Here is an 18,348-nt window from a genome sequence, read left to right as displayed (position 1 = left end):
GAAAACAATTTACTTCCAGCCAATGTGTCCAATGTGTCATCGATCCGAGGCAGAGGATAACTATCTTTCTTGGTAACGTTGTTCAGCAAACGGTAATCCACACAGAACCTCGTCGTTCCGTCTTTCTTCTTAACCAGGACCACCGGAGAGACCCATGGACTCGTAGAAGGTTCTATCACCCCGTCTTTCTTCATTTCCTGAACAATCGTTTCAGCTTCCTCTCTCTTCGCTTGTGGTAATCGTCGAGCTGTTTGACGAATTGGCTTAGCATTACCAGTATCAATTTTATGCTTAACAACGGTAGTTCTTCCCGTCTTTCCTCCTTTCGGTACGAAAATATCACGATACTGCCGAAGAAATTCCCTTAATTTCCTTTTCTCCATCTGATTTAGAGACTGTCCTGCAACTGCAACCATTTGGTCGAATTTGTCGTTGGAATTATCAGATGTTGTCGCCTGACGAATTATGGATGTCACAGGTACACAAGTTCCTACTTTTGTCTCTTTCTTTATGGTCACCGGGTAGTCGTTGACATTGATAAGTCTCACAGGAATTTCTTTAGCCGAAGTCACCAATTCCTTTCCAATTATGATTCCACGGCCAACCTCATCGTCGTGGTTCCAAGGCTCCATCATAACAGGTCTCCCTTCGTCTACAATTCCCTGTAGTCGCGCTACTATGATCGTTTCGCTTCTCGCAGGCACGACTGTATCTTCTGTAATGGCTGCTTGCACAGTGTTGTCATTATGTGGATGGAGAAATACCTCCTCGTTGCCAACTTTGATTACCTTATTCTTAAAATCCAATTGGAATCCATGCATATTCATTACGTCCATTCCTAATATAACATCCTCTTCGATGTCAGCAACTATAACAGTATGGACAAACTTTTCTGCCCCAATTCCCAATTGTACCTGGATTTCTCCATGAATGTTGGCATTTTCACCTGTAGCGGTCCGAAGTCGTAACCTCGTTGGTAACAGTTTCTTTCGGCTGTTTATAACTGTCGGGCGTATAATGGTTCTGGTCGCTCCGGTATCCACCAACAACGTATGCTTTTTACCATTTATGTCTCCATCTACATATACACTATCTTCACGACATTTCAAAGAAGCTATTAGTATAAGAGGGTCTTTGGAAGAGTTCCGGGTCGAAGCTGCCCCCCTAAGGTTGACTCGTTCTGGTTTTCCTGATGGTGAGTTTCTTGATTTTATGGTCTTCTTTTTCTTGCATGTCATGCTTTTCATCAAATTAAAGAGCTGGTCAAGTTTATCTTCGTCTCCTTCCTCTTTTACAGTCCTAACTTTACTGTACCCGCCAGAGGCCTGCGTAGCTGACTCGTATTCGAGGGCGGCGGATAGGACATCAACCAGCGTCTTGTGACGAGCTAATCGCAGTGTTCTCTGCATTTCATGATCACGAAGACCATCAATAAACGTTTGAACGGCCAATTTTTCCATCATGTCTTCGGGAGCTGTTGGATAAGCATATCGTACTAATCTGGCAATATCTACCTCATATTCTTGAAGAGCCTCATCTTTCTTCTGTCTACGATTTTTAAGCTGTGACTGATATACATGCTCCAAATGTTCGTGGCCATATCGCATATTTAACCTCTTCTTCAGTTGTTCGAAATCATCGGTCTCCTCTACGGCTATGGTCTGAAGCACATCTAAGGCATCTCCTCGAAGAGCGATAGTCAGGTTTACAGCCTTTTCTTTTTCAGACCATCCATTCGCTCTTGCGGCTGATTCGAACTGTTTCATGTAGTTGTTCCATGATGATTTTCCGTCGAAAGTTGGGACTTTAACATGAATAGAACCTCCACTTCCTTCAAATTTCGACCGTGTCTCCAACTGACATTTCGTCTCGTCTTCTTTTATCTCCACTGTAATCGGATTGTTACCTCTCTCTGCTGTCCCTGTTTCCTCCATCTTCTTTTCCATCTCTTTCCATATCTTTTCTTCGAAGGCTAACATATCGGCAGCAACTTGGTTTTTTAATGAAGATATTCTATCGTCCAGGGCAGACATCTCAGAAGTGACTTTAGAGATTTCCGAAGAGATGTTAGCAGAGACTTTGCTTTCCAGCGAAGAAATCTCGTTAGAAACTTTGTCTTCCAACGAAGCGATGTCGCCGGAAACTTTGGCTACATCACCAGAAACCTTGGCTACATCAGAAGAAACTTTCGAAATATCGTCAGAAACTTTGTTCTCTAATGATGCGATGTCACCAGAAACTTTGGCTACATCAGAAGAAACTTTCGAAATCGACGAGAGGACAGCATCTTCAAATATATAAGTCTCTGGATCTAGTCCTTCTTCTAGCAAAGCGTTCTTTAGTCGTTGGACTAACTCAGCCTTTTTTCCGGTAGAAGCTAATTCTCTGTCTTCGAGATGTCTTCTTAAATTAGTCACTGTCAGCTCATAAATCGTAGCCATTTTCACAATTTATTTTATATTCACTTGTATTATTATTATAAGTCTAATTTATGTTCGATCCCACTTCTGACACCATTTGTTGTGAATTTATTAATTGTTATGTCTTTAATTTATAATGTCTTTACTAATTTATTATCTTGTTCCTACTTTAATTTATTAAAAGGCACGATAATTTATATAAGTTTATTTATCACTACATATACAATAATTTATTAGTAGGCGAGCGTAACAATAATATCACGAGCGCGAATCTTCTTTATTAACTGTCCCTTCCAAATAAAGTTCCGTTATTATATACCAGTGCCGTTATCTCGAATAGTCTAAAACCTTCGATGGCGAAACGGTAAAGGCAAACTGGATTTCCCTCGCATCGCTTCTGGAAGGTCGCTCAGGTAAATCGAGGCCTCTCGTAAACTCTACAACATATTAGATTAAAAACATGTTTTAAAGGTTAAAACTATGACTCATATTTTTACGTAACAATAATATATACTTGGGATTGTCGAAAGAATTTCATAAACATTAAATTTAAAGTATATGTTGTAGTATTTCACAAACTAATTCACTATCTTTGTATTTATTCAAATATAGGGTCGAGTTAAGAATTACATTTCTCCATTAATGTTTCTGTTTTTAGCCGTATTATTAATCGTTTTCACAGGTATGCTACGTCAAATTAACAGCACATACACACAGCGAATCTTTCGTATTTTGATACACTCCACTTATCAATTTAATCATTTTAATTTCTGCAACACGCATTCCTTGTCCTATTTTTCCTCTTAACTATAATGCACTGCCATGTCTCACATAATTTATCTTTCACTTGGATTGGAATTATTTATGTCACAAATTCATTTCCCTCCATTTCTTTCAATCTGATCTATCTCTACTGCACCTATATCAAGGTCTTATCGGTCTCAAGTATAATAGTCAAAATTTGTATAAAACAAAGCAATTTAAGAGATGAAGAACACTCAAAGGGCATCGAAAAGACCCATACGTTAGGGAGCAATTAAATTCTTAGCTTAAAACTCTTGCTAGATAGAAAAATATTTAGAAATAAATATCCAGAAACACTGGATTAAAAATAGTGCAAACTTAGTACTTATGTACTAACTTTCAAGACAAGTACTTTTCCTTGAAGAATAAGAAAATCCATACTAATATAAGAAGAACAAGAAGACCCGTTGAGCAAAATTCTTTAAATCAAGAGGAACACCAAGACTCTAGGACTTTCCCTTTAAGAAATAGAAACGATTTGGGAATATGAGAAGAATACTTATTGAACCCAGGTTCAATATAGCTCTTGCTTGCACCAAGAGGCACCCACGTGCCAAATTTCAAGACTAGGACTTTTCTTTCCAGATTTATGGCACAGGCTTACTAATAAATATACAATTTTCAAATGTACTCAACTTTTAATCTTTAAGTTTCTTGTTTGTAGTTCTACATATTCTGTCTCCAACCTATTTTAATGATTTGAAGCTGCAAGATAAACCGGCCATATAAACACCAAATCAGTACAAATTACTGCATATGCAGACGATGTAGCCATCATTAGTAGGAATAAGCCACGACTAATGGAAGTGTTCAAACAAATTGATCCTGAAGCAAGAAAAAGAGGTCTCAAAATAAACGAAGCAAAAACGAAGTATATGACAGTCAAAAGAATAACTGACAATGAAAATAATATCACAATAGACAACTATACTATCGAACGAGTGGATGCCTTTACATATCTCGGCACAGAAATCAATCAGAAGAACTCCGTAAGTAGCGAAATTAATGCACGTATTTCCAGCGGGAATCGTACATACTATGCTAATAAAAGATTGATGACATCGAAATTATTAGACAAAAGGACCAAAATGACTATCTACAGAACACTGATTAGACCCGTAGTAACCTATGGATGTGAAACTTGGGTAATGACGAAAAAAGATGAAGCCCAACTCAGGACATTCGAGAGAAAAATACTGAGGAAAGTATATGGCCCGGTACAAGAGGGAGATGGCACATGGAGAATCAGGAGAAACGACGAGGTTAATGAGTTAAATGAAGGTTATGACATTGTAAGATTTGTGAAAAGTCAAAGACTGTCATGGCTGGGACATGTGCAGAGACAAAACGATGCAAAAACAACAAAGAAAATGTTACAATGGAAGCCCATAGGAAGGCGAAAAAAAGGAAGGCCCAGAACGAGATGGTTGGATGACGTGGAAGACGACCTGAAAACAATGAACATAAGACAATGGAGAAGAAGGGCACAAGAGAGATCTGAATGGAAGGACATAGCCAGACAGGCAAAGACCCATCCAGGGTTATGATGCCAAAAGAAGAAGAAGAAGAAGCTGCAAGATTCTAATGATTTACAGGTCTTACTGGTAAGTACGAGCCCCTTCCCATATCAGTTGGCCTAACGTTAGATGGATAAAAAAATTAAATTATAGAGAACAAAAATAAAAGCGCAGCGTAAATTTTAGTAGTTTTAATTTTATTGCATCGAACAACATTTTTGAATTTCCTAATTATAGAAAATATTTGATAACGTAATGAAAACTATTGATTAAACAGAATAATAATAAATTTAAAACAACGCATAGAATATGTAATATTAACAAAAAAAAATGTGAAAGTTTACCACTGAGTTACATTCCCTTTATTTTTAATGACATCCACAATTCCTCGAGGCATAGTTTTTACCAAGTTCTGACAAAATTCTAATGTAAACGAATCCCATATTTCTTGCGATTTTTCCTTCAATTTGTTGACGGACCTGGCAGGGTGTTTTCTCAAAGCTTTTTTCATTTCGCGCCCCAAAGTCTCTATCGCGGACAAGTCGAGACTGTTAGAAACCCATTCCAGAAGTGGTATGCCATGGTCTTCAATCTATTTTAAATTCTTTTTTCAGGTATGACAACCTGAACCAAGGTAAAAGAGATTTTTCTAAAATATTTAAATATTTGTCCGTGCCACCTTTAGACGACATGCTGCCCCAGATCATGACAGATGCAGGAAATTTGAGTTTTCTCTTCAGACAGTCGGGATGGAAAGCTTCATTTTTCCTGCGAATGACGCGACTCCTACTGTCTCCAACACACACTTTAAAACTGGACTCATCACTCCATTGTATTGAATACCATTGCAACTGAGTCCAATCTTTATGCTCTTTTGACCAACTTAATCTATTTTCATTTGTTGTGATGTTAAATTGGCCTAAAATAAAATGAAATTTATTAAAATCAATTCGTACTAATTTTTTGAACTATAAAACTACCAAATCCTAATTTGTGGCCCTCTCGGTGACATGTTGGATCTAGAAACGTGTCTTCCAATAACGTCACTCCATAAAACGCTTAACTCCATATAATTTGCTCGTCAATTTTTCGCTATAATGTGTCTTAATGCCTTTCGATCTGGTTCGGTTATTGTACTTTTTCGTACATTTCTAGGTTTTGTGACGACCGAACCTGTAGTTTTGTATTTTCTGACTATATTTCTTACACTATAGCGTGACAGTTGCAACATATTCGCGATTTCCGAATTGGATTTTCCAAAAATAAAAAATCTAATAATGATTGAACAAATGTTCTCATCGATAACTTTACCTCGACCTATTGTACAATCCACAAACGGCAAAAAGGTTTACAATACTACAAAATACATTTGACATTAACTGACAATATTATTGTTTTGATGCCATTTTTCCATAACTATGTCTGGATTTAGCGTAATTATGCATAGCCAGGGTTTAGTTAATTTTTTTTTTATTGTTGAAAATAAATAAAAACCATAAGGGTAATGTTTTTAATAATTAATAATAAAAATGCCATATTAATTAATATGGGAACTTATAAAAACATGCAGAGTATAATTTGTTTATGATAATCGACATAAACTGAAAATTCCGTAGGTGGGCCAACTGATATGGGAAGGGGCTCGTACACCTATTGAAAACGTAAGTTGTTTAGACAATCTTAAGAACATCATCATCATCAATCAGCCCTGAGTTGTCCATTGTTGAACATAGGCCTCCTCTAGACTTTTCCATCTGCTTCTGTTCTGCGCCTCTGCTATCCAATTGGTCACGATTCTTTTGAGGTCGTCGGTCCATCGCGTTGGGGGTCTTCCTCGGCTTCGCTTGTCAGCCCGTGGTCTCCACTCAAGCAATTTTTTTGTCCAACTGTCGTCTTTTATTCTTGCAACATGTCCTACCATCTCCATTTTTGCCTTGTAATATGTTCGATGTCTTCCACTCCGGTTCGTCTACGAACTTCCTCGTTTCTGATTCTATTTCTTAAGCTTATTCCAAGCATTGATCTCTCCATCTTTCGTTGTGTCCTCAATTTTTCGGCTGATGTTTTTGTGAGAGTTAAGGTTTCTGCTCCGTATGTGAGGACTGGTAGAACGCACTGGTTAAAAGCTTTTCTTTTTAAATGGATCGGTATATTTGTTTTAAATACGTCTCTCATTTTTCCGAATGCAGCCCAACCCATTCTTCTGAGTAGCTCGCATGTTTGGTTATCTCGCGTTAACCTTATTTCGTGACCCAAATACACATATTAAGTTCTATGGGCGACTTTTCGATTTCAGATTGGTCATCATTTTTGTTTTTCCGTAGTTTATTTTTAAACCGACTTTCTGGGTTACTTGCTGTAGTTGTTGTAGCATAACTCTGGCTTCTACTAAGTTGTCTGTTATGAGAACAATATCATCGGCATATCTGAGATGATTGAATATCTTTCCATCGATGCTAATACTCTTTGATTCCCACTCTAGCCGTTTAAATCTTAAGAACACAAGCTTTGAAATAGTTCGAAAGTATAAATACCTACCAACATGACTAAACCGTGAACATTTCAGCACGTGAAGAAAATGGTACACGGTGTATGAGTGCTATGTATTTTAAATTTTAAAAACCGAAAACAAAACGTAGAAATTTGGGAAACAAAAACTGGCCAGGGAATGCATGAATGATGGGTGGAAAAAAAGAAAAAATTTGGAAATTCTTGTTCGATATTCTAACTCAATAATTAGATTGGCAAGGCTGGGCATGTAGAAAAAGAAACAGAAGTTAAAGTAACCAAGGAAAAATTTGGAACGAAGTTTAAAAAAACGAGATGAAGACTCAAATTCTCATAAGGATAATTTAATCATTTCCTCGCTCCTTGCGGGGCTTTGTGAAGGTTTTACTTTTCAGTATTACCTTTTTATCTTCCGATATATGGCCCGCAATCAGATGCAGTTCAATAGTTTCATGTTTTATTCTAGTAGCGAATGGAGGTTATCCCAGTAGAACCTTGCATGCCGGGAGAAGGCTAATGGAACCTGAGTTTTGCCTGATATCGGGAGTTTAGCGGTTCTTAGCTTCCATTCAGTCGTGCTCACCTCATAGCATTAGCAATCATGACCTAGCATGAAGTCCTTTGTATAATTGGTAGCAGTAACATAATAAAAATACCAAGGAACATTTAATAGGTAAATGCGAAGCTAGCTAAAAAGACATAATAAATAAAGCAAAAAAGGAAGAGGGGAAATTTTCCCGACTTATTTGATATTTTGAAATAATTCTATCAGACAATCCTTGTATATCACAATAAAAACTTTTATTTGATAGATTCCGAATGTGTGTATCGGAATTTTTTCTTTAATTTTTGATCCATATGAATTTCTGAAAAGTTGCTACTCTAAAAAATGTGCTTATCAAACAATAAATTGCTTCTACGAATAAATGGAGCGCACGTGCTATAGTTGCTTCGATCGATCAATTTTTTAAATGCACACGCGGTCGTATCGAAGTTGACACGAGTTTATGATTCAGTGCAATTGGGTAATCAAAAGGGACGAACGTGCGATAGTTCCGCACAAACAACTGCAAATGTTTAGTATAAAACAACAAGAATTGTGTAACTGAATACTGTCTTGGAGTATATTCATTTCTCTTTGTTTACTCTGGTATTAGCAGTTTCAAACATTTTATTATTTTTCGTCTAATGTTACAATAGAATCAACAATAATGAATAAGCAACTGGCTAAAGTTTACTACATCTATTGACTTATTTTTCTATTAGGATTTGGCCCTTGTTTTGTCCGATCTTAACACATTCGCGACCAACCTATTTTTAGGTCTGTCCAGTCTAAATGATTGTGGTTATACATGAAAGAAACATGCCAAATCCACCATTTTGTGTTAACATAAATGTGTTAACATTGTATTTGTAACATTGATTGCCAGCTATCTCACCATCTTTTAAATAAAGCTTCTTAAAAGAATTGGTGGTTCCTATCTCGTCTTCTCGGTCTCTCCCGTCTTACAATATGACCTTCCCCAGACATTTTGATATATAAGCTAGATGCTTGTTTCCCCACAATTCTGTTTTAAGATTTTTATAACTGGTATGGTTGTAAAATTACTAAAATAATGAAAATGTCCAAAAGGATTACAATTTTCAAAACGTTTGTCGGTCCTTTCAAACCATCATCAGTGAAACCTGAAAGTAAGTAATCCCACTTTAATATAACGAACGAAAGGAGGTAAAATTGTGACTGTTAATCTAAAAAAAATATATGATTATTTGAGCATTTGCAAAAAAGTCACTTATAAATTGATACAAAAACATCTACATTACACTTTGATATTTTTTACTTTTTATGATTTTATTTTCTTTTAAGCTTATCCTTTTCAGGTTTTCATGTCTGCGCCTTGATCCGGACAATTTCAAACTTTATTATAGTTTTATTAAATTTTTACTAAAACTTTTTAGAAATAAACTATTTTAGAAAAGCTGAAATAAGGCTGCTTTGAGAAGTGTGGTCATAAATTACATCAAATTTAAAAATAAAAAAAATTACAAGAAAATTGAACTAACTATATAATGATCAACCCCTATAAAACCATAAATCTATAGATATATTTTTTCTTTACAGTTGGGCATCATCTATAGAGATATTAAACTGGAGAACATCCTGGTGGACGAAACGGGTCACATCGTTCTCACGGACTTCGGATTAAGCAAAGAGCTCCCGAGGGAAGATTCGAAACAAAGAGCATATTCCTTTTGCGGGACCATCGAGTACATGGCGCCCGAAGTGGTTAAAGCTGGAACTCAAGGACACGATATCGTGAGTATTTTTTCTTTTTTATTAGTTAATCTTGAAGATTATTGAAACGAAGAAACTATTTTGTTGAGAGTACCTATAAAAATTTTGGGTAACTAAACTATACATGGGGACCATTTACTAAGATAATTCAAACGGTATTCACTCATAGTCTTTCTTGCATTCGGGATTCGGTTTCTTCGTAGGTGACAGCCTAATGCATCTTTCTAATCTAAGAAATCAGTGCTAAACAATCTAATGATCTGACGTTGTTGGTTATGGTTATGGTGGATCGGGAGGGGCCCATTTATGTGCCCTTTAGATACGTAGACCTCCTAAGGCTGGTCCATTGCATCACCCCTATCATACGGATTAGGCTCATACGGACCTGATCGTAGGCTGCTTCGGGCACCTATATCTGCTAGAATCAGCGGTGGCTTCAACTCTGAACTCTTCCTGCCGTTCCGAACGTCTAATCCTTTGGTAACCGCGTGGTCTTACAGAACGTCATAAGTCTGTTAAAGGGTAACTCCTTCATTTGGCTATGTTGCATAAATGCCGAATCCATTATCTGCCACCTCTGATAGGCCAGTGCCGGGCACTTCCAGAGGACAGATATTCCTCATCACATCCTCATCATACCAGACACCGTGGATCATCCACCAATATAAGCAAATGAAAGTGCAGTCTGAGTCTACAGTGGCCGGTAAGAATATTTATCGCCAGAGAGCATCTTCTACAGTCTAGAAGGAGTAGTTAGACTGTAAGACTTGTGGATGGCTCCACTATGTAGAGCCTTCACAACTGGCCCAGGAGTTCTGGAACCGCCGCAAAAAAGCTCTTTCAGACTACCCCGGCGACCAGTACTGAAGGGCCCTCTAATCACATGTTCGGATACCACAGACAGAGTGGATCAGCACCGTCTTGTCAGAACGTCAGCCCAGTCATTCCCTTTCACACCTGTCTGTCCAGGTACCCACACCAAGTTAACCAAGAACCAGCCTAGAGCTTCCAAACCTCTTAGCTCTCTTAGTCCGTCAAAGCAGATAGATATGGTCCTGCCTGAGCAAGCCCTATCTATTATTCCCTGAGCGAATACCAGAATCGGAAAAATCTCGGACTGAAACACTGATGCATAGAAGCCGAGAGCCAGGCTAGACTCAAATCTGATCCCGCTACCATATACTACAGCGCCTGCCGGCTCGTTCATTCTGGCCCCATCTGTGATCCAGGTGTGCCCGCTCCAACAGATTAGTGCAGGTTCTCGTTCCATCCACTTATCATGGTCAGTAAATTGAACCAAGGAGGATGATGAGATCTCAAATTGAGGGGACTTAGTGTCCAATACCACAGAGAGCACACAGGTAGCCATCATGGCTTCGTGCTGTACAATAAGATGTAGAAGAGGTAAACCCAACAGAGCCTCAAGAGTCGCTGTGTGAGTGGTCCTCATGGCTCCTGAGATGCCAACCGCTGGAGGTGAGCCAACTGGGCCTTAGCTTTGACGTTGGTGACGTTTTAAAGTATTTTTTGATTATTAAAAACTTTTTCTCCATCAAAGTAATTTTAGTTATTTTATTAATGTTTAAGAACAACGGTTTTTAATGTTGACTATTATTCTTTATTATTTACATAATACATTAGTCCTATATAAGTTAAAACTCTAACTCTGTCCTAAATACTCATTTAATGAACATAATGATTAAGAACAATACCATTATCTCCCGTTGTGTGCCTAGTTTTTATGTGTACCGACTTCATAAAATATAGCCGGCCATACCAACATTAAGTATCAACCACAAACAAGAACATCGCCGTTGTATTGTTGTAAGTGAATATCCAATTTCCTAATAATCCGTTATCTTCACAGATCTCGCGTCCGTGTAGGCACAGAATTCAATGAATTAATAATACACCGATCCCAACGCACCTTGTCTTCGTTCATTCATTGTTTCTCTGCGAAGAGATAGTCTAAGTCTAAACAAATACTTGGTTTGCAGGTTCGGAATTTAACTAGTTGGTCACTGCTTATTTATTGATTATTCATTAATTTTTTTAACAACACCTACGGTATATAGGTTTGCATCATTTTTAATAATGATTCCCATTTTTGTTTACGAAAAATAAATCACATTATCATAATTACTTATTTGTCCGGGTAGTTCGTAGAATAATAAAATTTAAGCAATATCCTATTTCGTTATTACTAATTATAATAACAATGTACTTACGTAGAATGAAAATGGCCTACTTGACAAGATATGAGACATATCCTTGCGACAGTGCGACAGTTTTCACTCAAGAATTTTATCCTTTCTTTCAGCGCTTTAGAATGACTTTTTTCTTTCGATTTATCAAATTTTCTCCAATTATGGGAATTTGAACAATACGTACATTTTTGTGAAGGTTCAAAAAATTTTCATTTTATAAAAAGTGTGAGAAACACGCGAACGGCAAAGTTTGTGTAATTTACATCATTCAATCAGCTGTAACACCTCCTTACTTGTAAGTTGCAAGTGAGGACTGCAAACACACCATTGGAGAAAAGAAATCTGGAAATAAAAAACTCTAAAATTGGAACTGTCCTTGTGTTTTGTGGTATCTTACCTAACCTTTTTTTTTTTGCAATGAGGTGGAAAGGTTCGAAACCGACTAGGGAAGGTGTCCCTAGTACTGTTGGATTCAACCAGAAAGGCAGGACCACACGAGAACGGCACAGAGTTCACACGAAATCCGGGCCCCCATCGTGCGCCCCTGTCAGGTCGCCTACCAACTAAAGCCACCCCCTTTTCGACGCTGAATCTCCCCGGACGAGTTCATTAGAGAACGAAACATGGGGACATTCCGCGCAGTCTGGAAGGGTGTTCTTGCAGAAGGTCTTAGGGCTTGTCCTACGATGTATACCTAATAACGCCACACACCTAGGTGTGGGTCTGATTCCTTTTCGGAAGGAAAAGGGGGAAAGGGGTTCGAAAAACTGATGTTATTATAGAATGAAGAAGAAGAGGAAGATGAAATAAAGAGAAAAGTCTGCACCTTTAGTGTCTCTGGTTACCTGTCGATATGAAAGCTGGTTCCTACCGGAACAAGATTAGGACAGATTAGTTTTCCACTGTGGTTTTCGTACTAAAGAAGTTCTTGTCTACGCACTACGCACTCATAAGTTAAAAATAAACAAGGACCTATCATATATGAATGACAAGAGATGCTGAAAAGCATCGAAGAGTACTAAAGAATATTATATAGTCAAAATGATCACATTTCAGAGGTATATATCCCAGTAATACAGAATCAATATTCCGAGGAACTTCCGGATACAACCAAAGAGGAAATTGAATCAGCCTTAAAAGATTTGAAGAACAGCAAAACACCTGGAGAAGATGGCATTGTAAGTGAAATGATAAAACTAGGAGGAAAATGCGTCATAAAAGCCTTAACAACTATTTATAATGCTCTCATCTTTGAAGGAATTACACCAGAAAAATAATTTGCATAAAAAGAGAGATGTAACCGAAATTGGAAACTGCAGATCAATCAGCTTGCTATATCATGTATATAAGCTCTTTATGAGAATAATTACTAACAGATTGGAACCTAAGCTAGATTTTCACCAACCACTAGAGCAATCCGGATTTAGAAGTGGCTTTGGAACGAATGGCCACCTACAAGTAAAGTCCTTAATAGAGAGAGAAAGTTGAAAGAGTACAAGAATCCATTGATTTTAATATTTTTTAGACTTAATTAAAGATTTTCTAAACAACTTTAACAACTTGTTTTAAAATTAACTTTATGATCAACCTTGTACTGACCAAAAATATTTCAACGTCTAGTCTATACCTATAAGTTTCTGGGCCACGAGATTAAATTCAGAAGAGGCAACCAAATAACCGAGTGAAACAGGAGAATATGATTAATATGGGCAGCTTCCGGAAAAGTGAGGGAAGTCTTTAGATAAGATATTCCCAGGTTCTTGAAAACAAAGGGGTTTGATCAGTGTGTGCTTCCGGTTCTAACGTATGGAGCAAAAACGCTGAGCCATACCAGAATAGTAATAAATAAGAGATGGAGAAATACAAGATGGTCGGACGATATCAAGCGGATTCATCACAACTGGATTCAAGGTGCTCAAGACCTAAAGCAATGGAACAATGGTCGGGAGGCATATGTTGAACAGTCGACTTAAAATGACGACCGATGATGATGATCATGTTGATAAGTGCCTGAAAATACTAAACAAATGAATTTTTAGTCTAGCATTAAAGTGTAAATCCCAGTGACTTTATAAAAATGTCTCTAATAAAAGTTTGTTCCAACACGCAACTTTTGTACAACCTAGAAATCATCAAGCAACTGCTAATTCTAAAATCTAGAGAATAAAATCATAGTGCGCAGGTCAGCCCACCAAGTACTTGTATTTGCCCAATTACTAAAAGGATTATAAAACCTGTATTAAACAATACTATTTTTGTTGGAACTTCTTCTTCTTTTTATATAGACATGACTCTGCCTGTTTTTCAATGTGCCTCCAGTAAGTTGTCATCGTTTTCGTGGTCTTCCTACTGATGTCTTCCTATTGGGGAACCGTCTCTTGCCGTCTTTACTACGCTATTTGTTGTCATTCGGCTTATGTTGGAACTTGGAACACTCGAAATTGACGATGCGATAAACCATCATCTTTTTGTTGGAACGTATTTTGTGTACTGCGTAGGAGCGTGATCGTTAGGTGACGGTTTTTCATTGTATTGGAACAAACCTAGTGATTTACCCATATGACTTCACTACAATATTATCTTTTCGCTTTTATACTTATTTTTCATGAATTTATCCCACACGTTAACCTATTTATAACCTGCATATTTTAAAAAGTGTTTCGTATTTTAATACATGAGCCAGTCCGGTCCATCGTTCTTTAACAAGGAGGTGTGGTTTCGTCCAATTTAGTTCTCCGGTCATCGTTTGACCTCCTTAAAACCGAAGAAATAAAAACGAATGGCAACAATCTGCATTCTTAACGGTAATGGGAAAGTGAGGAAGGAACGGAATAGAGATAGACTGAGACGGAAATGTACGACACGTCCAGCAAGTCAGAGAGAACAAGTGGAAGATTATTTCATTGTTTATTTTAAATACTTAACAAGGAATAAGTCTCTAAAACTTAATTACGGAAAGAATTTCTTGTTATTTATCTTTCAAGGTACAGCAGCTTTCCAGAAACTGTAATAATTTTCATTTTATGTTCTCCTCACAACTCCCTATTTGATTTCCAACTATAAAGAACTTCTTAGAAACCACAACTAATACTTCAAATTATAAGCAGTAAATATTTCGTGCTATCGCTAAGGCAAACGTATCCCAAAACCTAGAACATGAAACGGGGAAAATTCTGAGAAATTTCTGTTTTCAGAAACTGTTTTCTCTTGGAAAACATTGCATTACTCATATTAGAATTTACAACTTTGTTATTATAGTACATTTGAAAATGATTGATAGCACAAATTTTATAGCAAAGGTCTAAATAAAGTGATGATCAATGCAGAAAAAAACGTAATAATTGATACCTTCATATCTGAATTTTTACTTTAGTTTAATATAAAACTTAAGTTTATATTAAAGTTTATTATATAAACTTATAATTAGTAATAATGTAATATAATTACATACCTAAATACATAAGAGTTGTCTTCTTCCGATAAGGAGGCATCATCATCATCATCATCATTAAACTCTTCATTTTCCACAGAAATAATAATTGGTTCTGGTGTTTCCAGAATGTTTCTTCCTCTGCTATGACACGTCTTATAGCTTTTTGCCAGTTGTCAGATGAAATTTTTGATATGGAGTCGCATAATAGAAAAAACAATAAAAAAAATTAAGTTTAAATTTAAACATTTGTTTTTGACAATAGCAGGGTTGTTGCCAAAATGCTACATTGTGCATAAAAGGTCAAGTTGGGATATAAAATATTCATTGTTAATTTACATGAAAATTATAAAAACAATTATTATTTTTATTGAAACGACAGTGTCACACCACATTTCTGACATTTTGTATGTGTAAACCCCTTACAATTGGGATATTTATTTACACCGTTATGTGTTATCTTCTCTAATCGACCAGTGTTCATATTGGTCCCTCCTAATATCTTTGGGGGGGGATGTACTGAGCTGGTTCTCTCTTTTTCTTGTCTCGGATGTCAGCTTCCAATGTACTTAGTCTCGCTCTTTTTGCTGTGGTTGTTCTCATTTTGCAAAGACACATGCAAGTTATGTTCGAAAAGCTGCTTGTGCTGTGGGTTCTTAGTAACCGTCGCTCTTTTATAGAGTATCCAGGAATTGGCAACTATTAAATCAAGTAAGTGATAAAATAGCCGGAGGTACCATTTCCTACTTTTTTTGTATCTTCCAATATGGCTGTCCATGACATCAACCCCTCCCATATGGCGGTTATATTCTTTATTTACAAACGGGTAGTCTACTTCGATAGATTTTTTTGCAGTCTTATCAAAGCGTTTTATTTTGTATATAGGAGATAATACCTGCAAAAGTGGAAAGCAAGACGACATTTTTATTGTAGATGAGATATCTACGCTGTCAAACGTTGCAGTATATTAATGACTGTCACCACGGGAGCAATTCTTCATATCCTTATCTGTTGGTAATTTGCAATATGGTATCCGTTGCCTTTGAACTGTTCCCAATGATAATATTCCCCTTTTGACATTATGTACAACTCCAAGATCGGGTTCTCCTTCTAATCGTACTTAAGAATTTTTTTGCCCTGTGTAAATTTCAAAATTATACGAATATCCGGAAATTTCTGCCAGCACAAACAATTTGAATCCCCATTTATGCGGTTGTTTTTACAAGTATTGTAAAATATATATATATATATATATATATATATATATATATATATATATATATATATATATATATATATATAATGACCAGTATATAATGACCAATTTCGGTTGAACACAGTTGCTCATCAATGTTTAGATGTTGTTCAAGTGTTACACTGGAAAAATTTTTGTTAAGTGTGTTAACTAGTGGCCTTATCTTGTAAAGTCTGTCAAGTCCATGTTAAGAAAACCGTGTGAGGTTGTTGTTATAATTAAAGTGTATGTATCGCCTAATTTTCTCAAATCTATTTAGAGACATAGTCTTTTTTACTGGCTCAAATGGAAGCTTCTCACTCCATATATATATATATATATATATATATATATATATATATATATATATATTTATATATATATATATATATATATATATATATATATATATATATATATATATATATATATAATTATACCAATGAATTGTCTAATGTCAACAGAAGTAAACACTTCGTTTCTTTCTGGTTTGGTTTGTACAGCATACAAATTTTTTTCATTGGTAATGCGCATCAGCATCTCGTCCGTAAATAAGTTAGTAAAAAATTGATACTTCGTTTCTAATTTCATGACTTGTTGATTCAGAATTGTGTTTCCATGAAGGTGTAATTGATCATCATTGAGACATTGAGTCCTTTCTTCTTCCAAGTGATGTGTTCTGTAGTAGTCTTCTTTTTATTTATTTTAGATTCTTGTTTATTTGCGCCTTAACAAACCTTTTCATTTGTGTCTTCCGTTTGTTCTTTTGAGTTACTCCTAGATGGCAAGCTTTAATTCTCCTGGATGATTTGCTCACTTTCTAGCATTTCCATATTTTCTGTTGTGTCTCTCCTCTGCCATATTTTTATTGCCATTGCACGTTTCTTTATCTTTATAAGTTCGTCCCCATAGTTCAAATTCAGGGACTGCAATACTATCTGTGTCGGAGAAATCACTTTCATTTTCACTACTCAGGCCAGTGAAATTGGCCCAATATTCCTGTAGATCCTTTTTCGACAAATTTTTCTGACAATGCATTTTCTAATAAAGAATCAAATGTAAATATTCTGTGTCTTGAGTGCGGACTGTAGCAAAACGGCAACAAAGCATGTTTTTCATTTTTCTCATGTATGCGGTAAAAACAACAAGAGAGCATAATAAAAGTAAAGAGTATATACCTTATCTACTAACTAGGATATTTTTTCAATAATAAATCACTAATATTCTAACTAGATACGATTCACAAACTTCATCAAATAATACACGACGTTACAGGTTAACTGTCAAATAATTGAATGGGTCGAAGTGCATGCTTATGCCATCTGTGCACAAAGTGTTACAACTATTTTATATTTACACTATGGAACTATATAATATATATGGAAATATATAATGGAACGATCATTTAAGCCGAATGACAACAAATAGAGTAGTAAAGAAACCAAGAGATGGTTCCAAAATAGGAAGACGATCAGTAGGAAGACCATGAAAACGATGGAACGACAAATTACAGGAGGCACATTGAAAAACGGGCAACGCCATGCAGTTACTTTAAATTCTATTCAGATTAGACATTTCATTCAATCGTTTACCTATGTTGCCAATCGGCAACACGACGCATTTAAGGGTTAATCTTGAACACCGAACACTTTTTGTTAAAGAACGTCACGACTCAAAAATTTTATGACCTAAAATAGTACTAAGGAAGTATGGGATTGACTATGGTTTTTAATAGGCTAGTTTTTATACGCTAGCTACACCAAAGAGCCAAAATATTAGTCTGTTCTCAGTTATGGGTAAAGTTTTATGATATATTTTAAATTGGATTGATTTTTCAATGGCCATTTCTTAAAATTGTCACATTTTGGCATATGACGGTCTTCTTCCAAGGTAGCGATGTATTTTATAATCTAAGCAAAATAACAAACCCAA

The 18,348-nt window shown here is 36.2% G+C and overlaps 1 protein-coding gene across 2 annotated transcripts in view; it reads left to right on the top strand.

The window, feature by feature from the left end:
- The window catches only part of LOC140450305 (ribosomal protein S6 kinase alpha-5-like), a 422,483-nt gene that overhangs the window by 308,515 nt on the left and 95,620 nt on the right, over window positions 1–18,348 (top strand). For both annotated transcript variants that reach the window (XM_072543860.1, XM_072543859.1), the window contains exon 5: window positions 9,372–9,566. In XM_072543860.1, the coding sequence (XP_072399961.1) occupies window positions 9,372–9,566 (195 nt within the window). The remainder of the gene's footprint in view (window positions 1–9,371; window positions 9,567–18,348) is intronic.

The sequence above is a fragment of the Diabrotica undecimpunctata genome, chromosome 9 (assembly GCF_040954645.1).
Source record: "Diabrotica undecimpunctata isolate CICGRU chromosome 9, icDiaUnde3, whole genome shotgun sequence".
In the NCBI taxonomy this organism is placed as follows: Eukaryota; Metazoa; Arthropoda; class Insecta; order Coleoptera; family Chrysomelidae; genus Diabrotica; species Diabrotica undecimpunctata.
Note: the sequence above shows the minus strand (reverse complement) of the source record. Positions and strands in the feature narration are given on the sequence as shown.